The 26,852-nt window shown below is 39.1% G+C and overlaps 1 protein-coding gene across 1 annotated transcript; it reads right to left on the bottom strand.

The window, feature by feature from the left end:
• Positions 1-207: 207 nt before the first annotated feature.
• Positions 208-26,140, bottom strand: TNKS2 (tankyrase 2). Its single transcript, XM_072339603.1, has 27 exons — positions 25,859-26,140; positions 20,874-21,098; positions 20,104-20,199; positions 19,736-19,772; positions 19,351-19,426; positions 18,812-18,906; positions 17,589-17,655; positions 15,904-16,090; positions 14,878-14,999; positions 14,335-14,426; positions 14,167-14,245; positions 12,955-13,126; positions 12,211-12,290; positions 11,731-11,876; positions 11,144-11,309; positions 10,802-11,021; positions 10,298-10,407; positions 9,497-9,685; positions 8,471-8,723; positions 7,732-7,814; positions 7,061-7,181; positions 6,204-6,301; positions 5,729-5,803; positions 4,616-4,721; positions 3,862-4,048; positions 2,784-2,940; positions 208-2,461 (listed from the first exon to the last, which is right to left on the bottom strand). Exons 1-27 carry the CDS (start codon positions 26,058-26,060, stop codon positions 2,399-2,401), a joined length of 3,504 nt encoding a protein of 1,167 aa, XP_072195704.1. The 5' UTR covers positions 26,061-26,140; the 3' UTR covers positions 208-2,398.
• Positions 26,141-26,852: the final 712 nt, after the last annotated feature.

Below are 26,852 nucleotides of genomic sequence, written 5' to 3'. Positions count from 1 at the left end.
GGAAGCTTCACCTTACTAGAACATCTGCTAAACACTGTCAGCTAAAGCAGTTAGCCAGCTATACACCAAACTGCAAGTTTCCACAGTATTGACAGGTTTTTGTCCACACTTCTCTAATGCAATTGATTTCCCCTCTGCTAATGTAGTTTGTTATATCTTGCATGCTAACATTCAAAACAACGGCTTGACACACTATATCTGTAATTACTCATGCTACCAGAAAACCAGTGAATTAAGTTTATTTAGTGTTAAATGAATATGGAATGTTATACAGTACATGTAAAGACACTTTAGGATGAGTAAAGCAGAACTAATTGCACACGAGATTGAAGATTCACCTCAATAGTCAATATTATCAAATCATTACAGTTTCCATCTTCAGAGTGCAAGGTATGTCATGCAAAAAAACAGCTCAAAAAAAATCCCCAAACAGACAAAACCAGTGTTGTGGTACCACTTAAATCTATCATACCACAATATTTTACAAGACATCAGGTGATCATTCATAGAGAATGAAGCATTTTTGCAATAACAAAGAAGATTTAAACATACTTAACAGGTTTTGCATGAACACCAATTCCAGCGTTACTACACCAAAGGAACAGGCAACATGCTGGGAAAAGTACCTAAAAATCAAAGCCTTTTTTTATTCATAGCCAATATTACTTTGTGCAAGAGATAAGTTATGCAATCTTATTACTCAGATTCCCCACATAACTGGGTAAGGTTCAATACATTTTTACATAGAGCATAATCACATAACCACCACATCAGCAAGACGTTTTCATTATCTTGACCAGTTACTACATTTAAAACCATGGCATGATAACATGGCCAGCAACCAAATTGTCTTCCGGGACACTGCGCTGCATGTAGAAATATAAAACAACTCGAATATACTCTTAACCACTTTAAACTCAAATGAACTCTAATTCGTATTTACATATTTTTTGAAATATGTAGGCAAAAACTGCAGACAGAAGTGAAGTAGAATACACATGAAAGCTATGACAGGGCCGACTGAACCCATCAGCGCATTCAATGACTCTGAATGCGACTTGGCAGGGGGCGATACCTTTGGCACTCCTTTTCCACAGCAGTGGCCTTAGCAGAGCACTGTGGGCAGCCATCACCACAGGAGAACTGCTGGTCCCACTTCCGCACCACTCATCCAGCAGCCTGGGCACAAGGGTCCTGAGCTGTGCCCCTATCAGCTCCATTCAGCCAGAAGCACTGCAGGTAAGCACGCTGCTAGGCAAGCACTTCAACTGCAGCTTGAACATTAACATGGAAGAAACACAGGAGATGACAGGATGGTTTTAACATTTCCACCTCGCAAGACTCACATCCTGAGGGCACCGACAAGGAGATGCATTCAGCAAAATAATCATATGGAGAAGACCAAGCTGCCTGCCCTCACATTAGGAATGAAGCATTTAACTTCCTGGCTTAAATGGAAGCAAGAGGAACTCAAGACAGACCTCCTTGAGGTTAATTTGCCAACTACATTCAAGGAAAATAATTTATTAAAACTAACTTGCAAGGTCTACTAGCCTTGAAGGGAGGATACGGTTCAACTATAGCTACAGTTAAATAAAAACTTCAGAAGACATTTTACAGAAATTAGAAGACGAGACTCTATAAAGAGGTGGAAAAGCACCCTAGCATTCAGCTGGAATATTTCATAGCCTATCACTCTCAGGAATGTATATTTCATAAATAAAACTACGGAACAAAAATTCGAATATTCAATCTAAAGTTGGCTATTTCTAAACTTCTCCAGATAAAAGTTGTTTTCTCCCTCCCAAACAAATGATAAACCCTGAAATAATCGGCTTTTCAAATCTATTGCGCATGAGCAAACAGGTGAACAAACCAACATCTGGAAAAAAACGTTTTGTACAAGGTTGCAGTTCTAAAACACGTATATTACAAAGCAATGTAAATAAATACCAAGCTAGTACAAAAGCTCTTATTTACAGTTTTACAAATGAAAACATTTTCAGTGTAAATGCAGTGTTTTAAAGAACACAATATTAGTAAAATGATTTCCTGTATAGAGCATCATAATTTCTGTTATACTTCAATGCAGTATTGTATAAAACCATCGTTTCAAGTTAATTTTTGTTTATAATTTAGTACAGGCAAACCGCAGTTTACGCCTGGAATGGTATCCGTTAAAGTGCTGAAAAAAGACAATTCTGAGAAATTTTAGAAAAACATACTATACATTATTAAAGCTTCATCAAGTCAAAAACGGCAGATTTTATTCACATTTGCTACCAACACCACCTGTGGATGGAAGATTTTTTTTCTCAACAACTCATTGTGGTTAACAGGATGGCAGCCATTGGGATCTTCGCATCCAAGTCTGATGGTTTCTCACACAAAATTTATCTTAAGCTTCAGTGGTGGCTTCAGGTTTCATGATCTGGTAAGTAATCAAGTATTCTGGATAAGCCTGAAAGAGTGACACACACATTCTTTATTAAGTTTACATTTTCTGGATACATTCAGAATGTTTGCTAGAGAAAAAACAAAAAAACATGCTTATGTCAAAGAAAAGGACAAAATGTCAAATGGTAGAAATGCCTCGAGTATTCAGGCAACAAAGAAAACTCATGTTCAGACACAGCTGGAGTTTAAGACAAAAGCTACTCCTAGCACATGGAATGTAAGGTGAAAACAAAACAACAACAACAAACCCTCACAAAAGGCAAGACACTACAGCACCCTAAAACAAAAATAAAAGTCTGAAAATCCAAACCAGAAAAGCAACTTACCTGCTCCCCTCTGTAGATGACATATTCTGCCAATGCCAGTCCATTGACACTGGGTCGCCCAGTAACTGAGTGATGTCCAGGGGGAGAATGGGCCATTTTCATAGCACTGAACTGCAGGAAAGACTTGCCCAGCGTTACACGACAGAACAACAACTGCCTGTGTTAAAAGGGGAAAAATAATCATGATTACAGAATGCTTGTACAGCACTAGAAAGACCCGCTGCTTGAGAACTGCGGTACTTTGTGGACACTTTGGTTGGTGCTGGTAGTTCGCAAAACTCTGAAATTTTATTTGGGAGGACAAAAGTTATGGCATGTTTGGAAAAGTTCTTCTGCCTGAGAAAAGGTTGGTATTAATAGCAAAAAAATACTTACTGGAGACAGTAAGCTTAACAAAGCACTCAAGATTTTTCACTAAGCCTTCCCTCCTCTCCCCTTTTCCCTTTTAATTTTCTCTGGGTCCCCACTCCCAAACTATTCATGCTAACATCATAGTGCACTAATGCTCTAAAATTAGATTTCAGTCTGATATTCTCTAGACCTCAAGAAGATTCTTCTTTTTATTTGAGAGTACCAGAAAATGGTAACAGTATAAAGTAAATACAGGCACACAGACTCAAGGATATAAGAATGTAAATAGTGGCAGGGATTGCATAAATCCACGTCTATATTTTAGTGTTTGAAACAGCAGTGACATGGTAGAGATGAACTCTTCCAAAGTGTATTCTCCTCAGTACAGCATTTGAGCATCACCAAGTTTTTCATGTCTCTACAACAGGCAATCAAGTGGATGGTACACTGACACTGCTACATTTTTCACACAAGCAGCTAGCAGATCCTCCTTGCTCTTTACCTAAGCCTGATTTTTAAGGGCAAAAGCTTATTTATATACACTGAAGATGGTTGAACGTTCTATAATACAAATACCAAAGTTCTTTGATCATCTCTGCTAGGCTCAGTGTATAGCAAGGCCTGGTTACCAAGGAAGTAGATTCTGTGAGAAAAGATTAACTTAGACACTGTGTTATAGACCAGCAAATCAAAACTAGATTCTTTTATGTAAAAGATCATAACTTACCTATGGCAAACATAGCAAGATCTATCTTTGTGAATTGGACATCCAGTGCCACCTCCAATCCCATACACATATTGATTGCTTTTGGAAGAATTTTCAGCAAAATAAATTCCAGCTCCAAACATGCCACCTATATAAGCGTGTCTTTCGTCAAAGCCTTTGTGAATGATTGCGTTCACAAATGGGGAGCCTAAAAGAAAGGAAGTATAAGTATTTAAGTACAGCACTTGGAAATTTGTAACAATTTTACTATCATCCCCCAACTTTTTTTCTTTTTGGCATACCATTTCCGCACACACGTGGAAGGAAATCAATCTCCAGCAACCGTGAGCTCCAATTTACATGACATGATTGCTGAAGATCTTATGCAAGGGACAGGAGCTGAAATGTGTCAGCTTATCATACATTTACAAAGGTTACTATCTATCTCAAATAACTCTTGCTATAAGAGAAGGCTCAGTGAATTTGGATTCCCTTCAGCATGGCTTCATATCGTAGATTCTGGATTGCACCGCTACACAAATCCCATTCTCAACACTAAGTGGCATTTAAAAAAAAAGTTAAAAAATACACTCCAAAACTGTGCAGCAGCTGTCTAAAGCATTCTTCTGTTTGTCTCTCCAGTGTTCCTTTTCACCACTTATTTACTTGCAATCAATGGTCATAACATTTAGACCTCAAGAATAACCAACAGAAACCCTCCACTAAAGAGTACTGATGGTTAAATGAGTATCAAAGACACATCCCAGCATCTCACCATGAAACAGCATCCTTTCATTAGCATGGTTATGATTCTCTTCAGAGACTTCTTTCCTCCTGTGAGTGTATCTTTCCCACAGCTTTTTGTTGCAGACTTTCTGAATCTGAAACAGTAAAAAAATACAAGTTTCATCTCCAAACTCAAAACGTGTTGACGTGACAGATTTTTAACATACATTAATTATATTGCAACACTTTAAAATACTTAAGGAATACTTAATTACTTCTTTCCTTAAAACTCAGTAAAACACTGGAATTCTCTAATTTACCCTCACAAGTATGATTCCAGTGTGGTACTGAGTAAATTATGACTATATGTTTAAAAGTAATTGACTCTTAATGAAACATCTTAAACCTTTTTTACATTTAGTCACAATAATACCTCTGTATCCCTCCAAGAGCAGATTGATAAAGAAATCTATATAAAGAAGAGTTTCCATGGAAAAATACTTGTCAAAGCAAGTAAGTAATGTACCCTAAGCAGAGGTATGCTGAACACTAACAAAACCTTGAGTGTGTAGATAATGCATCTATTCTACCAGAAAAGTGTAATATTAGGTTAGCATAAAGTTTGTATTTAAGAAGTTAACAGCTTAGAATTTTAACCAAAACAGCCATTTCTCCAGGACAAAGTGCAAACGGAAATTCTAAGAAATTATTTAAAGGAAGGTTGTCTACTTCCTGTTGTTTTAAGCTGCTTTGGTTTTAAATCAAGCCATACTAGGTCCCTTTACTTCCATGCCTCAAAAGTTTTGTTTTCGCTTCTTGCTTCCTGCTTTTCCCTGACATCTCCTAAACAGAAGTAAACCTGTTTGCTATGAAACCTTCTATATTTTTCTTCAGGTATTCTTTAATTTTCTTTGAGGTCCTTTTATGTCAAATTCTCTTTCACTCTTTTTTTAATGTTTATCAACTTGTAAGTAGTTTTTTCCATGTCACCCTATTATTTGAATTTCCCCAGAGGACCATCTTTTCCCTGTGCATGTCTCAGAATGATGCATCTCTTCTGGAATTCAACAAACAAATGCAGAACATTTTATGGACAAGTTAGGGATAATTTCAGCCAGAACACTGAGGGTATAACCATTAGACGTGACAACATGACAGTTACCTTTAAAATGTTGTATCTATTGAAGACTCCCCCAGCATGTCCTCCATCTCTGTGCTCTCGGACAGTACTCTGCATCTGAAGATTGAGAAAGATTGCCTTTATTCTGTTTGGACTACTGTTTCTTCATAACTGTCTTGTGTGATTACTGCACTTTACAAGGAAGCGAATTAAACATGTGCCTTAACAGGCAGGCAATTGGTAGCATAGAATTTGTGTTATATGCAAGAGGTCTTCTATATTTTAGGGTTTTAAAAACATGACTAGCAATAACAATGTTACTAAGAAAAAAATAGAAATCTCATGACCATGGACTGTAAGAGTGGTATAATAAAGATAGAAACAAAGTATTCTTAATGCAGGTTTATTACTATACATACAGACATTAATCACACTGAAATTGTCTAGCAATGCTTTTTTGGCCACATCTGCAGCAGAACTAACAAAAAATACTGAGAAGTTACAAAGAAAGGCATACCTCCTCTTCTACAGACTGAAACTCCTTATCTTCAGAGGAAAGATCTATAAGTAGAGTTCCGCTGCTGGAGGTGTTTAGAGTCAGGTATGGGTTAAGCCCTGTGAATACAACAAAACATGATAGCAGTTTCACAAACTGCTTTAAAACTGCCAGTTTGGAATGCTCACCAGTAAAAGAGTTTTAAGAGACCAATTTTCTGAAAACACGTTTTACAGGATGAAGAGTTTTGCCAAAAATAAGGCAGCAAATGTTTCCAGTGATTTATGTTGCCTCCCATCAGCAACATATATTTTTGAGGATGTCAAAAATCCCTCAAACTACTTCAACGGTTTCAAACAAACTTTTTCTACATTTCCTTCCATAATCCTTCCCCATACATTACTATGAAAACATACATGCCATTAAAGCATAGCAGCTGTGTTTGTATACAGATTAAAATCATTTATTTATCTGAGGATGCTGATCATTCATTCCATCCACAGGAGTGATCATTTCAGACACACCAACCCGTGTGACTGTGCTTAGCTTGGTATTTCCAACATACATGACAGGGCAAGGACACATAAGCCGCTGCCTGCTTGAGAGTTTATTTCAACATTAGGCAGTGGAAAAGCATGCAGCTTGTCCTTTTGCAGAGTCCCAGAGTCTGCAACTGCTGATAACGTCATCATAACAAACAATCAGCCTGTAGTGCTTACAATACAAACATACTTCAGTATATGAGCACAAGAGCAAGATACAGAAAATCAACAAAACCATGGGCAGACAACAATGCCACTGCCTGGGATAATCTGAACTATTAATGAAACGGATTCTATAAAAGCAGTATTACATAATAACGTGAAACAAGTATATACCTTGCTGTCCAGAAATCAGTCTTTCAACTCCTTTAATGATTTTGTGCCTATGGCCATAAGCATTAATTCCGATTTCCTTCAGTTCTTTATGTCCCATTTCAACCAACACATCAAGTGTTATCTAGAATGGGAGATAAATCATTTTTTGTACAACAGCATAAACAGAACAGCACAGCTGCCAATGACAGCAGAAACACACATCACAACTGCTAAGGCAAAAAGTGAGCTGAAAAAGATACACGACTTAGGATATTATTCTTGTCCTTGGCTCTGACTCAACTGTTTTCTCCAAACCTTTTCAGAGCATATTAATTTGCAGGCAACACACAACCAAACAAGTTTCTGACTGAGAAACAAACAGAGAAATTACTAATCAGTATGCATTACTATTCACCACGTATACCACTGAAAGGAAACATGGCAATACTCTCAAACTGGTACAGACAGTCTTGCTCACAGGTTTATTTATATGCGTATAAATATTCATATATATAAAACATATCTACATTAACATATATAAAAAATTCCACAAGTATAAACCTTTCATTTATTCCACCCCAAGCTGGAAACACTGACTTACTTTAAATACATCTAACTACACCATTCTAACCGGTCAGCACTTATTTCCTTGCTTTCCAGCAGAGTATCTGGAAATAAGTGTGTGTGCTCACCTGTTCTCTCTCAAATATGTCAATCAGATGCTCGAGGCCAAGGTTCCGCACAAACTGATTAATGCTGAAATCTACACCTGAGACTGGATAAAAAGAAAGACCTCAGAAGAAACATTCGCATAGGTACTACATAACAAATTATACACAATCTTACACTGTCAATCACAGTGATGGGAGATAAAGAAATTACTGGTCTTGTAAAAATAGAAAATAAATATCTGTGTCACTAACAAGTGACAACAATCAGTCAACCCCAAGACTCCAACATCTATGCACATGTGCACACACACAGAAGTGGTCTTCTTGCCTCTGAGAGATAAGCAACTACCTACCTAATAGAAATGGATGTTTGAACAGCAAATATTTTCAGAACTAACACATTATAGAAGTAACCTGTTCAGAACATCTGGTCTAAGCTTTTAGAAACTGGATAAAGTTAGTTGTAAAACGGTGCTTGGCATGGAGTCAAATGTCATTTGATTCTCTTTTAAGACACAGTTCATCACTCATGCAGAAGAATCTTTTTGTTATTTTCTCCTTACAGAGTATCTTTAATTCTTGTACTATGAGATTTTTAGACTTCTGCTGTTCATTAATGACAGTGCAATGAACTGTAATGAATAGGGATATTGCATATGTTCTAAGTTACAGAAACTGCGCACATTCTGTGGGAAACTTCACACACATGTTCCATAATACAACGGAAACTGTTCCACATTCTGAATTGAGAAAGTCTCACCTTCTTTTTTCTCCAGAACAGTAGCTCCCTCTGCACTGCTTGCACCAACAACTGATGGAAGTTCAGAAAAGCTACCAGACAAATTGTCAAGACTACTCGCAGCAGATAGACTGGATGGACTGGATGGAACAGATGACAGGGGATCAGCTGTAGAACCTGCTGTCTGAGATACACTTATAACCTGAGGTTTGTAGCAAGACGGTAAGGCAGAAGGAGGCATTGCTGCTGTCAATAATGCGCTGACATCATCTGCCTAAATATCAGAAGACAATTTATTAAAACAGAGGAACATTTCCACAGAGTTGCTTATCCTGATGCATCATCATTATTCCACACTTATTCCTAAGTTTACTGAAATACAAACAAACGCATATTGGAAAACAGATCTACAATACAATGCAATTCAACAAGAACCTTTTAAGTGAATAGCACAGATGATTATGTAAAATGTTCATAAATACAAACAGTAATAAGACAAAAAGTTTTGACTTTGATATTTCCTAAAAGCTTATGAAACAGTTAAATAAAATTCAGCTTGCAGGAAAAACTGCCAAAAGCTTCTGCTGTTGTTTTTTTTTTTTCCTTTTCAGATTTTATGAAATAAAATTTCCTCTGAGTAACTTTGGATTGTATTATAAAACTTAGAGGGAGAGATAAGCCATCAAAATCTTAACTACCAGACAGTGTCCCAAATTCGTGTTGCTATAAAGTTTGCTTACATTTGATTGCTACAACTGTGTATTAGTTAACACGTAAGTATTGAATTAAGAGCATTAATTTGTAAACATAAATTTTTTTGGTGCTTTTTTCCCCACTCCATTTTGAAATAAGCCTCGAGCAAGAAAATGTTTAAAGGCTTAAAAATGTTCTGCTGACACTCCTTGTCAGAAACATACAAACAAGAAATCCCATAGCATGTTCAACTCTGCATGAGTTGCCCTATTAGAACTCTTTTAAAGAGCCATTTAAGATGAGCTGCCACAAGCAGAAGGTAAGAACAGATTTCCCAAGAACTCCAGCACTTACAGTGACCAGGTCTAAAGGTGTTTGTCCTTCCTGGTTTTTCAGAGTAGGATCAGCCCCGTGTGCCAGCAACAAGGCACAAAGCTGCGTCCTTCCTTTCTGGGCTGCTTCATGCAAAGGTGTGAAAGCCCACTTGTCTGTAGCATTCACACACGCATTATACTTAATAAGTAAAGCTGCCACATCTACATGCTGGAAAAATAAAAACATCAGGTATATCCCAGTTTACTATCAAATATTAGGTTAACTTGCAACTGCTGCTGATAACTTCTCTGTAATACTCAATCTGATTTTCCTTATAACGCATTTACTTTGCAAATACTAAAAAAGTAAGTTTTAAGATGAGCTGTTTTCTTCCTGACCTATTAAATACCGGTAAAAGGCTACTATTCTCTTGTGGGCGGGGGGGGGGGGGGAGAAAAAAAAAAGACTACAACAGAATTCAAATCCAGGAGAATTAAAGACTTGATCCAAGCACCAAGATCCTGAGCCACAAACAATCAGTATCTCAACACCTGGAGATCCTGTTGATAAAAATCAAATTGGCACAGGTATGGGAATGAATTTTGTGGAACACCTCTTGAGTTGCTGACTTCGCATGTGTTCACATTCAGAAAACTGAGCTCTGTCAATTCATACCACTGTTGTACAAATTCAAAGTCCTTGCGTATGACAATAAGCTTACTACAATTGAATTACTTCTCTTTTCTAAAGTATTGGCTCACAATGCTGTCACTGAAATGCACTGCTTTTTTTTTTTTTTTTTTAACGTAATATAATATCTCCAAAGTCCAAGATATTTACCCCGTAAGATGCAGCATTATGCAGAGGGATCAATCCTCCTTTATCCTGAGCGTTCACATCTGCTCCATGCTGTAACAGGTACTCAGCAACTTCCAAATTGTTGTAACCAGCTGGAAGGGTACAAAAGGACAGAATAAATACAACGTACCTTTAAAGAATACCTCAAAAAACTGCAGAGAATGATAATTCACTTAAATTATTTGGAAGTGAATATGTCCCTTCCAGTGAAGACAGCACATTATCTGTTAGAGAAGACAGCTTCGTCATACTTAAGGCTAACCAATTTTAAAACCTCTGTCAATATATGCCCAATAAAAGACCCTCTTGGGATACACAGAACAGGAAACTGAAGTTAAACAGTTTAGAAGAGTGGAGGAACAGAACACTAATGCATAGAATTCTTAATTAAGGGGTTAAGCTTGAGGCCAACATCAAACTTACTTAGAGATAGCAAATATAGCTACAACTTACTACTAACCCATATCAGTTAAATAGAACACTGACCTGCTAAATGCAGTGGTGTTGAATGCCGTCCTTGTGTGTCCCGACAGTTGACATTGTCAGGTGAACACAGCTTTTTAACCCGGGCCAAACAACCTTTCTTAGCAGCATCTAGTAGAGCTGCATCTCCTCTAAGTAGGTCTTGAATATCAGTATCGCCATCCTTAACAAGGTCTAAAGGAGTATTTCCATCTCTGTTTTTCTTTGTGGGGTCAGCTCCATGCTGTGCACACAAAAAACAAGTGCTGAGTACACACGTATGCAGAATAAATATTGAGAAGTAAACCACATTTCAGGCTGAATAAGAAAGAATAGTAAGCAACCTCCCTCAAACATACGTAATACCTGCAATAGGAGTTTGCAAATCTCGTATTTTCCTTTTGCTGCAGCTTCATGTAAGGGGGTAAACTTCCACAAGTCAGCCACATTGACAACTGCACCATGTTTAACAAGCAGCTCTGCAACCTCATAATGACCATATGAGCAAGCATTATGTAAAGGAACAAGACCTCTGGAAAACAAATAACAAAAAGGTTAACTTAAAAAAAATAAACAGAATCTCTTTTCACACACAGATATGAACCTAAAGCACAACATACATTAAACAATTAAATTGTAACAAAAAACATTTTAAGAAAATTACATTGTCTACAGTAGCCTAAAGCAGCAGAAATATCTGCTACCAAAGTAGTATGAATGCCATCAGCACTGAATAGAAGTAAAAATAGAATAAAAAAATAAATCTGATGCTGGTCTCAAGTACTGCAAAATGTTTTTCCGGATATTCTGACAGTTTTACTGTAACTGAACTGCCCACAAAAATAAATGGCTGATTGAAAATAGATAGGATGCATATCGGCTATCAAAAGACAAAAGCTCACGAATGTAAGTTACAACAGCCAGGAAAATATACAACAAGTTTGATTATTTACCCCTTATCTTTTGCATGCACATCAGCTCCATGCTGAAGAAGATATTCAACAACAGACACCCTGTTGTATCCAGCTGCAAAATGAAGTGGTGTAGACTGACGTCCTTCAATATCTCTGCAGTTCACACTTTGAACCGTACACAGTTTCTGTGAAACCCAACAAACAAAACATGCATCACTATAATGTAGAAACATGTTAAATTTAGTCATAAAATGGTCTTATATGTACCAACTTTGCTTCTCATCCCAATCCCACATCTGTGACATATGTACATTTTTAATCTAAGAACTGAATGCAAATTCAAAAGGTGGTGAACATCAAATTTTGTTATCTGTAGTTTTTGAACAATAGAAAGGTGTTAGAGCGAATGGTAACTTTACAGAAAGCAGTAAGAAAAGCTGTTCATTTGTTTGTTTTTGTTTGAGCAATGACAGTCTGGCATGTAATTCCCACTTATTTTTGGGACAGGATTAAGCTTACTTTCACAGTATCCACATCACCAGCCTTCGCAGCCTCCAACAATTGTCTATCAGCATCTGAATTACCTAGAGGGATTCCTTCTGCAAAAGAAACGACATTGTATGGCAGATAATTAATTGTACACAGCTGAAATAATTTAGGATAGGAAATAATTTCTGTATTTCAGGAATTTAAAGGAAGTCAAGGATTTAATGGAAAAAGCAATCATAGATAGGTTTTGTATTTTTTTTTACGTACAGCTGTAGCTATTAGCTCAACAAGTGTTTAAAAAGTTGCCTACAGGAACATGATTCCTACCAATTTTGAAGTGCTATGAAACCAATTAAACATTCAGTTTCAGAATCAGACTAGTCTGAAGAAACTTACACATACAGTATCTAAACCTTACTCAAAAAATTCTACATTTTTTCTTTTTAAACCCATTTTCCACTTACAAGTCTGTACCCTCCCCTCTGTATATCAGGACTTACACAAAATGGTTCCAGGTGGTTATACCATTTAACATTCTGAGCAGCTCCAACAGGAGCATACCAATACTAGAGATTTACCTATAAGCAGGACCTTTCCATGTGCATGTGGTTATGGAATAAGAATTGAATAACTCTAGACAGCTTTTACCTTTTGTAAGAAGTACTTTTTTGTTGTTGTTTGTGTTTACTATTATTCTTTGACAGAACTCAAAATAGCAAGTAAAATTTGCTATCACATTACTTCCTAAATCCATCTTGAATAAATCAGCTGTACCTTGCAGTAGCTGTTGCACACTTTCATTCCCCATTTGTAAGGCTGTAAAGCCCTGCAGAGACACAATGGAAGGATCACATCCAGAACTCAACAACAACCTGCAAGTCTGGAGGTGACCACAATGTGCCGCTCTGTGAAGAGAAGTCTGGCCAAGGTTATCCAGTGCATTAACCTAAAGATAGAACAGAATCTTTAGAATACATTCTTAAAAGAAATAAAAACATCAAAACACTTAAAGCTATTTTCACTGCTGACTGGGAGCGTTTCACAAGTATTCTTTCTACACTGATTAGAATAACATTCAGCATATTTTCAAAGGTCACGGTATTTCAAAAGATAAGATGAACAATAGCTGTTCATAAAGTTAGAACTGCATTTACAGAGGAAGAATAGACTCCTGTTAGAATCACGGGAATAATCCCATGTGCGTGAACACGTGTGAACAAATAGTTACAGCAGTTTTACCATACATAGAAGTAGTCTGTAATTTTCACTGTGCAGCAAGCAACTTTTGTGCCAGTGTGTAAAGTCACTTGCATCTATATTGGCTTACTGTAGTCTTTCAGATTTAGGACTTCATAACTTCATAAACAAGGCAACCAACATTCAAAATTCTGTACCCAAAGGTTATCTGTACTCCCTACTGTTCCACTAGTATTGATTATCACTTTGTAAACTTTACAGCAGTCCACATCCAAAGGCTGCTTCCAAGTTTCCACAATGAAGAACTTAAAATACCAGTTTGGAGCAACCCAAGTCCAAAATTACAGAGAATCTTCTTTCTACATTCTCATTTTGCGGAAATTTGGGTCAAAGCACTGTACTGATTTAACATTTTGCTTTCACTGTAATTTTTACTGCACACAACAGTCTACCTGCTTCACAGTTCAGACTAACCTCTTGTTCATGCACCTCCTATCTTTTCCCTTTTTTAAACAGAGTATAAATCTTTCTGGATAATACAGCAGGTAATAAGATCTTGTAAATTTTTCATTAACACCATAAAGAATTATGAGTGTACGCTCTATAAAACCAACCAAAGACAACGTTCCAAAGTCATAACTGTACTGCTGGACTGATAGTCTGTGTCTTAAGAGTATAAATCTATAACTTCCAAAACAAATTTAGCCAAGTGTTTACTCTGCTCTCCATTCATGTGACAAGAAAAGAGAACAGAAATTAAACAAGAAAAGTACAAATATTAGCTCATACCTTAGCTTCATGTTTCACAACTACTTCAACAACATCATTATGAGCTTTTTCTGATGCCACGTGCAGAGGAGTCAAGAAGCTTTAAAGAAAAGAAAAAAAAAAGTAGTTTAGAAGGTATTTTGCAAAATCTTCTAAACAAACATTTAGGAGGATTCACTCGCAACTCACTCTTTTGTCTTTTCATTAATGTTAGCACCTTTCCTCAGCAGCAACTCACATACTTGTTTTCTCTTAGGATAAGGAGATGCAGCAGCACAGTGCTAAAAAAAAAAACATTAACAACCATTAGCATTAATAATGAGTTAGCAACACGAGGTTTTATTACTTATTAAGAGCTGGTTGTGTGCAGAGTCAGCATAAAAAGAAATACACAAAAAAACCTATTAAGTTAAGAAGTTCCAGATGAACTCTTCAGATTCATTCTGGTATTTTCCCGAACTCTCTCTCAAAAGATTTTACGCTTTACAAAGCTAACACACATAACTTGCTAATACTCAAAATTAGAACATTCTATAGAAAGAATTTACACAACCTAAGTAAAAGAGGTAATTTATATTAGTCTGAACATTACTCTTAAACAATTTATTATTTTTTTTAATGCTAGACACTGATCTGAACTATCCAACTATGCTGTTTAACAGTGCAACTGAGTCCTCAACTATTGCCTACTACATTTAGGTCAGTCATATTTAAGAAATTTGGAAATGTTACCAGTGCAGTCTCGTGTGTTTGAGGATGCTTGAAGTTAACTGTCTCCAAAGAAAGATGTTTCTTTATACGAGCAACATCTGATTCTCTTGCAGCTTGTAGCAGTGAGTGACCTTTGAATTCATCTTTAAAGAGAAAGACATACCAGAACATTACATTATTTAGCACTAGAAGGATCAAGATTGATTCTTTCAGTTAGAGGAAAGCAATCATTTTATTTCCTGATAGGAAATTCAAGGGTCTTCTTCCCCTGCAAGAGTCATTGGTGCAAAAAATTTCCAGCTCACACTTAAGCTTTTATACCACTTGACAGAACTTACTAAGTCAAAATACAAGAATTCCACTGTTTCTAAACTAAAGCCAGAGACAAGAACTACTTCACCCACTAGGTTCTAGATTCCACTCTTTGCTCATGTACTAGTCCAAGAGTATCTCTACTTCCGACCTCCCTTTGGAAAACCATTTCTAGTCGCCACCAAGAGGTCTAGCATTGTATTTATTAATCATTTTCAACATACCCCGAGTTGCTGTTTGACCACAGAGGGACAGAATTTGAAAGCATTCTCCTCAACCTGTCAAGTATGCTGATCAAAATCAGCACCTTTCATCAACTTTTTTTTAACTTTTAGTGATGGTGGTGCACACAAAACAAACAGTCAATGTTCATAGCAGTTATTTTTTCCCTTCCTTCCAACAAAGTACAATAGAATAAAAAGGAATTTTTCAGCAGTCGTGACGCAATGAATGGTTAAATGGAGAAAACAAAACCATATTGGTAAGGTCACAAGGGAAAACATATTCAGTGAAGAAAGGCCACAAAAACATCCCGACCACATATAAAATTGACCTACCTTCAGAAACATTCAAGCACCTCTAAATATTAAGTAGTGAAATAAAATGCCAAGCATTGCACAATTAAATGTAAAGCACAAGCATTTCCCAAATTCAAATTCCACCGGGTCACTGTCCAGGGAACCTAAACATACAGTCCGATCTAAAACTGCAGAACTGATCTCATTTTATACTCACATGCTAATCGTTCTTTTAATTGGGGTGTTGGAGCCAAATCAATGGTGCTTTTGTTGTGACAGTTCAACAGTGTTGGGTCAGCACCATAACTTAACAAAAGAGAACATACTTCCACCCTGTTCTTAGAAGCTGCTTCATGCAGAGGAGTGAACTGCCACAGATCCATTGCATTCACACACGCTCCATGCTTGAAAAGGAGGAAAAAGGATAAAATATCAAAACCAGATTTCTAGAGAAAGGCTTGCCAAAGCAGTAGACTTTTAAAATAAAAATCAAAGCTGGTATGGAAATGGCATCCAAGTCATTCTCAAGATTTTCACATTCAATATTACACCATATTTCAACATATTGCAGTTTTTAATCCTCTGGTGTCTCAAAGTTAAATTCAGAGAAGCCAAAGGCAGGCTTGTCTCATCAGGCTTTCTTCTCTGAAAATCAAACAGGTCATCTACAGGTCAAATCAGATACAGAGCCTAATTCAACTACATCAAATCACTTCTGGACAAGCTCCTATTTCTTGTTGCTCTAGAAAAAGTCTACAGTGAACAGCTGCACTAACATCAATACACATTCTGTAAATGCCCCTGAGTAATGACAGCCAAGATGTCCAAAACGAAGCAAAGTCAATCTCGATTCAAAACATTAAGTACAAAGTTCTGCAAGTAATGCTCTTGGACCATCTACATAATTCTTCTCCAGACACCTACAGTTCTAACCATAAGGAAGTTTGATTGGACATCCTCATTCCTACTGCTCCTGTTAACACTGTAGTGCTCACAGAAAATAGTTCATGAATTACTGGAGCAGATATCCAACAGGAAATACAAATGCAGCTTGGCAGTTAAGACTCAAAGAGTGGCTAAGTATGGTTTTTGTCGAGTACCAGAAGTAAAGACTCACTTTACGACTGGCCTGTGAAGTAGAAACAAACAAGAAAAACTGTCTGTTTATATTTACTACAATATATGCTTCTTTCAAGCATTTTAAACTTATTTTCTTCTAAACCTGAGATTGGTGGGGACTGAGAAAACCAACTATTCCCTGAGCACCCAAGCAGCCCAAGTCATCTGACAGCACCCCCTCAGCTGTTTTAATGTTCATGATACACTGTAACAGATAAGAATGGACATAGCTCAGAAGTCCTACTGAGGCACAGACTCTTGCAGGGCACATCTTGAAGCCCTTGGTTTACCATGTATCATACTTTATCTTCAAGATTAACACAATTCAAATAAGCCAATTCAGTTAACATTTAAAAAGTTCACATACTTTTTCTCTGGGGTGCGGGCTATGATTCTGGGACAGAATTTATGCTTTAATGTTCAATCCTTCATGAAACCTACACTCTCTATTCTTGAGTTCATAATATTGCTCTTTTCTTTGGCTTTTTTTTTTTTTAATAGGTGAGGGTGAAAGACTTGAGAGCAGCAGTACTTACTTGATGGTATAAAACCATTTAGCTTCTAAAACAAGAGTTAAAAACAGAAAGCACATTTATGAGAGGAAAGTTTCCTTGCAAGCAGAAAATTCTGCAACTTCAACTTGATAACTAACATACAGCAAACACAATCTATCAACTTAAGTTTTTAAAAAGAATGAAAAATTTACAAATTTAATCAGTCTGTTAGTCTAAATTGTGCTTAATTAATATTATCCAATCTAGTTTATTTTCTTCAAAGACTAACCTTTACTAGAAGCTCTGTTACTTCATAATGACCATAGGAACAGGCATTGTGAAGTGGCACCAAATCTCTACACAAGAGAGAAGAGAGAAATTATGTTAGTGCTCCTAAAATCTAAAACACTGCTTATAATACTAAGCTGCATCTTAAACGTTAAAAAACAAAACAAAACAAAACAACAAAAAAAAAACCAACAGCACTATCTGAGTTCAAATGAAAATGAGGGACAATGGAGCTGGAGCCCATATAAACTGATCAGCCTTTTTCAGAACAACAAACATAAGTTAACAAGAAGGTGAGAAATGAATTGCACTGTCTTAATGCAATTGAAGTGCTTCTCTAAGACTTGGAACCTTAATCAGAAAGAAGTAAAGGCAATAACTATCTAGGGTGACAGTCGTTACTTCCTTTTTCACAAGAACACTGCTATAAAATTATCTTCTCCCTTGGATACCAGATGAGTTTTACTGGTACTGTTTAAGTAACTGTACATTATTCCACAGTAACAGCACAGCTAGTTCTAAAGCCTGTTTCATATTCTACCAAGCTGAATGGTCTTAGGAGCCAGTGAGAAATGATCCGAAGCGTGCTCTCCAGCTGTGGGCTAGTAAGGGAGAAATGACAGAAGTGAATTTCAACACTGAATGGACAAAGTTGCCTGATCAGACAGCTATCTACATAGCAGTGATAAAAGGATGGATAAGAGTTTGCCTTCCATAATCTTTAACGTATAAAGGTACACATATAATGAAAAGCATATTTTAAAAGTATTTTATGCAACCATAAACAAACTCAGCACATCCATATTTCAATACATGTTTTGAGATAACAACCAAATGCTTAAACGTGTAGTCCACAGATAACTCTGAAGAACAAATCTTCAGTTTTCTATCACTTTTCAAAAAAGTCTAGAAACTTACAAGCAGAAATAAAATTAAGACTAGGCCATTACTATATTTAATGACTCCCCAGAGACTTACTGAAGTACTTTCTTAAACAAAAACAAGTTGGCTAGCGATACCTGAAAGGCTACATATTTTATGGTCAGTTCTGCTTGGATTCTTCTGCTTCACAATATTTAAGACTGTCTGCATAGTTTTTTTGTCATGACAGAAAGATCTGTTGTCTCAGCACAGAAAATCTTAATAATTAAATCGGTGTTACTATTCCTCACCTCAACTTTGAACATTTTCCATTTCTTCTGAACAAAAGAAAAATGAACCTACCCCTTATCCTTAGCGTGCACATCAGCGCCATGTTGCAGTAACAGCTGTACTATTTTTACACGGTTGTATCCAGCTGCTAAATGTAGAGGAGTGGACTGAAATGATAGAACATAGCAGAAATCAGCAACACAAAATCAGCATTTAGCTTTATTCCTTTTTTTTTCCCCCAAAACTTATTAACAGTACTAATTACTGAAGTCCTCAAAACAGCTGTAATACCAAAAAAACCCAGAGTTTGAATAAGACGCACAATAACTAAGTTCATCTCTTACTGCCTACTTTTACAGACACAATTAACACAAATCCTGACTCTGCTTTATTTCTAATAAGTTCTGGGATGAAGGACCTCTTGACAAATTTTAGAGTTCTGCAATTCATTTCTGTATTTTAGACTGCCATATCTCTAACAACTTTGCCAGGACAAACAAGCTGCTTGCAAAAGGGGAACCAAGACAGCCAGCACAAGCAATGACTGCTAAATTATAAATAGCTTGTGACAAACAACAAAGAGTTTAAATTGGACTTTTAAAGAAAAATACCTTTCTGCCGTCACTTGCATGACAGTTAACATTCAATGGTGTAAGAAGAGACATCATCTTTTCTTCATTTCCACTCCTGTAAAGTAAGATATGAAATATGCAGAACTCTTCTATTAGCAGCTTATGGTCTCATACTTTCCCTTGCTATAACATTCTGGAAATCTGAAGTTATATGTTTGTTTATTCATTTATTTCAGCGCTAAAGTCAAAGCAAACAAAAAAGTGTTTATGTAGTTATATTTTGTTGTTTTATTTACAGAAACAGACAAAGCTTACTACCTAGATGGACTGTCAGCTCATGGATGTATATTTTCATTACACAGAAAACCACTGTAGAGTTCTAAAAACGTAATCAAGTTTCAGATGTGTTCATAAAAACGCATACCTGGCACTTTCTAAGAGCTCATCTTTCTTGTATTCACCTGGAAGACAAAAGAGAGTTTCTAAAGTTATTAAATAAATATCCATATATTTAAGTTCATGAGTTGAGGCTCGCAATTTATCATCCTCTGTCAAAGCCGCAGGGAGTTAAGTACTAAAAGTTTGACATACTATTTTCGAACTGTTATAACAAAGTATTTAACCAAATCACATCCTGTAAATGACACAATAAAGCCATACAGGGAATTTCTACCTTGAATTCTAAAACAGAAATGAGTTAAAGTGATCAAGGGGAAAAAAAAAACCCACACAAGTGCTGTATTACAATCTTGGAGTGTTATTACTTAACGTAATCTAAAGATTATCACATACCAGTCAGCACTGCTTTTGCAGATGGATCTGCTAAATCCAAAGCTGTTCTTCCATCTGTGTTCCGGATGGTTGGTTCAGCACCATGCTGCAGCAATACTTCAAAATGCAAGAGTATTTCATGAGAAAACAATTGGACAAGACAAGGCTTATGAGACAATGTAAGCAGCAAGCAACAACAAAAAGCCATTATTGTTCCAACTTCTGCTTTCAACCTTTTGATGTCAGAATTCCTGAATGGCACCTGAGATCTACTGAAACACATGAGAAAAAAAAACAAAACCAAACAGAAGTGGAACAATCAGAAACCAGCAGGAAGCAATTGCAGTGAAAACCTGATACTGACATATGCCCTAAAACTAGCAGCTCCTTCTTGACAGGTCCAGAGCACACAGCCTCAAAACCACAGCTGACTATTCTCTAAATGGTACACAGTGGTAGCAAGCCACGCATCTTCACAGACCTTGCACTGATACAGGGGCCAAACTGACCATGTTTATATATACTGCTTTCCAGATGTGCTCCTGAATGAAGCGGAGGAAGCCACCTAGCCAAACCACCAATTTCTCAACCTCTCCTACCTCCTCCTCTCTCTTAAGAATTGCATAGTCAATATACATAACTATATTGACATGCTCAACTTGCTAAAATTTACTTCATATCCTCAGCTAATTTAACATTACTGCCTTGAATACAGAATTAATTTATTATTAAAAAGTTTTGTTATTTCTAGTGCACTATGACTAGTCACAGTAGAAGTGCAAGAAAATTACCAATGCAGACATCTGTCTTGCCCTTAATGGCTGCTTCATGAAGGGGAGTGTAATTCCAATTGTCCCGAGCATTAGGATCTGCACCGTGCCGCAGGAGGAGATTGACAACTTCAGCGTGACCAAAAGAGCAAGCATTGTGAAGTGGGATAAGGCCTCCATCATCTCGTGCGTGGACATTGGCACCGCTCTGCAGTAAGTATTCGACTACATCCTTCCGACCAAAACCTGGAAGAGAAACAGCTTTGTCTCATGTGCTGGGGATGAAAGAAAGGTGCAGGGGAAGACAAATCCCTGCCCCTCATACTCATACTGAAATAAGACATTTAAATGACAGCAATCACTCTGAATAAAAACCTCAGCTGGTGTTTCTTACTAAGGAATGTTATTTTCAAAAACACCCAAAATTATTATATTGAAATCAGTAGGAAAGTAATATTCAAGATTACTAAAACAATGAATATCTTGGTAGGGCTCCCACGAATCAACAGCTTCTTGAACACGTGACAAAAGGACAGACTATCAACAAAAAATCCTCTTTTTCAGTCACTTCATGTGGCCATTAAACTAACACTATTTTGCATGATACTCTGCTACAGGAGGACCAATAGATGAGCTCAGGGAGCAGGAGTGGTGAGCGACTATAAACCAGTGCATGCACAAGTTATATTAAGTAAAAATAAACAAATCATATGGCATAGTATGGAAATCATTTCACATAGTTTGCTTGTAAAAACAAGCAGTGTTACTCTCAGGTTAAAACAAGAAGTATGGCTGTCTGCTCTCTAAGGGTTCATTAGCACAATGAGCACAGTTTTCATCCTTGAAACTCTCTTAAGAAAAGCTTTAGGAGCGTAAAACATTTATCTGAGAGCATTTATGATGAGCATGCACAACCATAATTTAAAGATAGCCAGAAAGTCTACTTCCAGTGATTCCCTACGTGACTGTAAGAACTTGATCTGAAGCACATAAATGCTCTTACACCTTCAAAGGAAATTTTACATTCACGTCATTCATGTTAGTGTACAACAAAAACCTATGCCCATCTGGCTAGCAATGCATCAGAAGTAAAGTAATGGGCTCTTAAAAGCCAATTCTATAGCTTCTACTGTTTAACTTCAGCTGTATCTTGCACATTTATGTAATGGCACATACACCAGTATTTCAAACTACTGCCAATTGTGTCCATGCTTTCTCTAGGACTTTTGCATGAGGTCACAGTGACTCAGGACTTCTGCTCCTGTGCCTACACAGAGATGCACTAAGGGACACAACCTATAAAATTCCCTCAAAGGCTTCATGAAGACCCATCTGAGTCTCAGTTATTAGGAAAGGTGAGAGCTGTATGTTGGTGTACGTGTACCAAGAACCTGCTGGGCAATGACCACTTATGCACAGAACTTGGCCTTCCTTTAAACACCCGTGGTGCAAACCATTTTCCAGGGAAAACTGAGAACTGAGTTGGATGAAGCCTCCACATGGGAGCTTTTCCCTCAGCCCAGATCACTGTGTGATTGCAAACAGCAGCGCACTCAGAGCCAGTGGGTTTTAATCTTTGCTACAACCCAACCTGCCTGGCCTCAGCAGGCAGCCAGGAGTCAAGGCAATCAGAACCTAAAATGGTATTTTTTCCTGACAACTGCACGGCGTTCCAGTGACAGAACTGCAGAAGCACGAGATGCGCCAGCATTTTATTTACAACAAAACTTCTCAGTTTTTGTTTCATCACAACTGAAGTTTCTCATACCGCGTTCCTCACTAAACCTGACTTCAGTGACTCTTTCTCCCAGACAGACAGTAAACAGAAGCCTGGAGCCCCACGAGGAAAGCAGAGAGACCTGAGGCTCTTCACCCTGGACAAGAGAAGACTCAGAGATCTTATCAACACTTACAATTATCTAAAGGGCAGGAGTTGAGTGGATGGGGGCTGGGCTCTTCCCAGCAGTGCCCAGTGACAAGGAGCAACTGGCACAAACAGGAACACAGGAAGTTCTGCATGAACATGAGGAAAAACCTCCTTACTGTGAGGGTGACAGAGCACTGCAACAGGCTGCCCAGAGAGGTAGTGGATGCTCCTTCCCTGCACATACTCGACACCCACCTGGACAAACATGTTTATTCAAACCTTAGTTTGCTAGCACCTTTGAGAGAGTAATATCTATAGAACTATATGTCAAAAATCAGTTCCTGTACAACATATACCTGAAGAGCCACGCTGTCTACATATTACATCATATGCTGCATATTTCTCATTCTTCCACTGATTTTTTTCTCACACCTTTAAAACTTGCAGAAATTCTGTTTCTAGGGTGAATGCATAACCACGACTCGCTAAATTCTTACAGGATCTGTTCGGACGAGACTTTTCACAAGTGCCTCAGTCCTGCAAACTATCAAACCTGCTGCTATTTGACAGCAGACTGTCTGGCATCTGCTTTTGGTACCATAAATGTTTTCCAGAAACTGCTTTACTAGTAGTGTTAGAAAAGCCTCTGATTCAGCTTTCTGCCTCAGTTATGGATCTGATGGATAAACATCACTCATTCTTGCATAGAAGGCATAGCCGTCCATCAAAGCTTTGCCGTGTGCTCACAGTTTTGAACACAGAAAACCAATGTGAGCGTCAATCCATACCAGTACAGCTAGTGAGCTGTGGCAAGCCTCACTATAGGTGTAGAGAATTCACTCTGTGGCCCTCCAGTCAATATGTGGGTTCAATCAAACACAGTTCCTACCCACGGCTTCTCTCAGGACAAAGCCAGCCCAGCTGGGAAACATCCCCCTACTGGGGGGATAACAACACCCCCAAACCACCCATAGTTATGGTGGAGTGGAGACAGAGGATCATCTGCATCAGACCAGCTTCTGGAACTTGGTTTCAGCACAAACTGTGGTGCAAGGGATCCCCACAGCCTTGTAGGAGTGCCCCTACCAGAAGGCACTGCATACTGAAGCTTCTACTATGGGAGTATGTATGCAGAGGAGGGGGCCAGGCTCTGTGCTATCACCTCTCTTATTCCCACTGAATGCTCAAGGAACACAACCCTTGCTGGCACACACAGCGTAGTGACTCCCTCTTTGCTAGTAGTCCATCCCTGCAAGAATGGCTTCAATATTCATTTATTCTAAAGCTTTTGTTTTTAGCTCTCAAGTTTCCATCAGAAGACCAACTAAATATTATCACAGCTCGCAACACTGCAAGATAGCTGGTCCCACCAGCACACATTTCTTACTGCAAAGCAGCAGAGCTGCTCTGGACACAGAAGAAAAAAAGCAAAAAACAAAAAAACCAGCATTTGTGTTTGTTAGTTTGCTTTTTCCATCACATTGATAGTTAAAGGAAAAAAGAACCAAGTTCAGGACCCAGAGTATCCCTAAAAGAAAAAAAGGCAACACAAAAACTATCTTCATGTTTCAGTGCCACCTCTTCACAAAACAAAGCCTTGCAAGTGAATGAAACTAGTCAGAGAAGTTTTGTAACATTTTTTCTAAGAACATGAACCTAGGCTAAACAAAGCAAGAATACAACAGACTTTTGCTTTTACTTCCTGGAATGTAATTCCTTCAGGCAACAGAGACAAAAGAAGCTGGTATTACTCAAACTGAGAATAACATGGAAAAAGCAAAACAAAAACATTCTTAACCCCCAAACCAAGGAGCTGCTTATGATCAACTTCCAAGTTGAGCCTACTGCAGGTAGAGCCCTTTTTGCTGTCAGCCCATCTGAAGCAGTGGAAGCGCATTACATCAAGACATTACACATGCATTTTACATCCTGCCTTAGCCAGAAACCTTTTGTACATCCTACAGCCACCCTATAAGAAACATATTTAAATTCTCTGTATCGAGCTTGAAAGGGATAGAAGCAAGGACAAAAGCACTTACTCACACTTTTGCCTTATTTTGCCTGTTTAAGGGGGAAAAAAAAAGCTTTCAGTAAGTTAGAAGTTCTGGTTTATAAAGCCAAGACAGATCAGCCCTGTCCAGAGAGGCAAACTAGGTCACTGCCTATACCCTCAGGCACAAAACAAAAACAAGCAATAAAAAGCAACGAAAACCAACAAGCAACCAGCCCTAAAATTCAACCTAACAACCCACTTCTACAGAATGCTGTTAAACAGTCTCATTTATTTAGAAGCTTATGAGCTAATAGGCAGGGCTGGGGTTTATGAAAAAATAGCTGCAAAACTCTCTTCCTCTGACAGGATGCTTTATGTTGTCCCCTGGGCTTTCCTGCTGATCGAGTTTCCTAAATCTGCGAATCACAGCTGTCCTGAAAAAGTAGCTCTCAGGAACTCAAATCCATTAAATCTACTGAAGGAGAGAAAATGACATATTCATTAGAAACCTTTTCCAAAATAATTCACTGGGGAAACAAACTTCTTTATTAGTTATGCACGCTTTCTATCTGAAAGTTGCTGCCCCTTGCCTACCCCACGGTCCTGCCGCTAAGGCTGCAATCCAACCAGAGAAACAACACGAAAACAACAGCCACAATCGTGTCTTTGTCTGAAAAGGTGGTATACAGTCTTCCAGCCAGCCACCAGAGACAGCAGTTGTTCTGTGATGTCAGCTATTTGCCTAAGTGCCAAATTAACAAAGTCTATTTGTTAACGACACGAACGCAAAAAAAAAAAACTTCGGAACCGTGCTGTCTATCGGGCACCCTCCGTGGGCGAAAGGAGCAGGGCTGCCGAGGGACTGGGAGCACTACGGGGACACTCAGAGCTGCCCGAGCCCACACGCCGCTGCAGAGCCATCACTCGGTGCTACAGCCCTACGGCCGGCCGGGCCGTTTGGTTTACTCGTGAAACGCGGGAGGCCACCGAGCCCAGCAGCCGGACAGCGGGAACAGGACAGGGCCTCGCCCCCAAAGCAGGGCTACGGCGGGGCCGGCAGCGACTACGGCCGAAGGCCGCCCCACCGCCAGCCACCCTCGGCCTCCCCCGGCGTCGCAGATGCGGCAGCGCGGCCGTAGGCCGTACCTGCGGCGAAGTGCAGCGGGCTGGACTTCCTGCCCGCTGTGTCGCGGCTGTTCACGTTCTCGGGCCGCACCAGCCGCTTGACCCGCTCCACGTCCCCGTTCCTGCAGGCCTCGAACAGCTCCCGGGCTGGCTCCACCGCCGCGCCGCAGCCCGGCGCCTCGGCCAAGGCGGCCGCTCCGCCCGCGCACCGCCGCGCCGCCATGCCGGGCCGAGTCCCCCGGAGGCGGCCGAGCGGCCCTCGCTGCCTCGCTCACAGGCCGCGGCTCCGCGCGGCGGCAGCCCCGGACTCGCGCCGCTGGGCAGGGCGCTGGGCCCGGCGCATCGCGGCGGAGGGATCCAGGCGGAACGGCCGCGCAACCGCAGCCAGCCGCTGCCTCGCCGCAGCCAGGAAGGGGCCGGAGGGAGACGGCGCGCATGCGCCACACGTGGGGTCGGAAGGCGGGGCGGAGCGGAGCCGTGGGTCCGCGCTTCCGCTGCGGGCTGAGGGTGGTCGGTAGTGCCTGCGCCGCGCAGCCTTTGCGGTGGGTCTGCCCGTGCTTTACGGGTGTTGACCCTTTTCGTGCTGCTTCCGCGCAAGAAACTTCTCCGGCCCTAGAGCTGGCTCCTGTTCTGCCTCGCAGAGGCCGTTACCACCGTGAACTCAGTCTGACACAAAACAAGTTTTCCAGTGCTTATTCACAGGTTGGCGGGAGTCGCCACAGACACGTGCTGATTCGTCCCGCAGCTGTAGAAGCATTCCCATGCTGCTAATGAAATGTCGAGGAGGATGTGCTAATAAAGGACTTTTTTTCCCCTCCCCCAAAAACGTTAAGAGTGCATTCTGGTGCTGAGAACTTCCTGATGCAATTAAAAAAAATAAATCCTAAAGTAATTATTTACATAACAAAACACATTACTCAAAAATAAGTGTTTGCATACTTATGAAATGGGAATGATAGAAGTTAAACAGCTTGCTTTATCCTGAAAAAAAAAAAGGGGGGGGTGAGGCCCTAGC

Source organism: Excalfactoria chinensis, chromosome 6, assembly GCF_039878825.1.
Source record: "Excalfactoria chinensis isolate bCotChi1 chromosome 6, bCotChi1.hap2, whole genome shotgun sequence".
Classification (NCBI taxonomy): Eukaryota; Metazoa; Chordata; class Aves; order Galliformes; family Phasianidae; genus Excalfactoria; species Excalfactoria chinensis.
The sequence above is the reverse complement of the archived record's forward strand: the minus strand, read 5'-3'. Positions and strand labels throughout refer to the sequence as shown.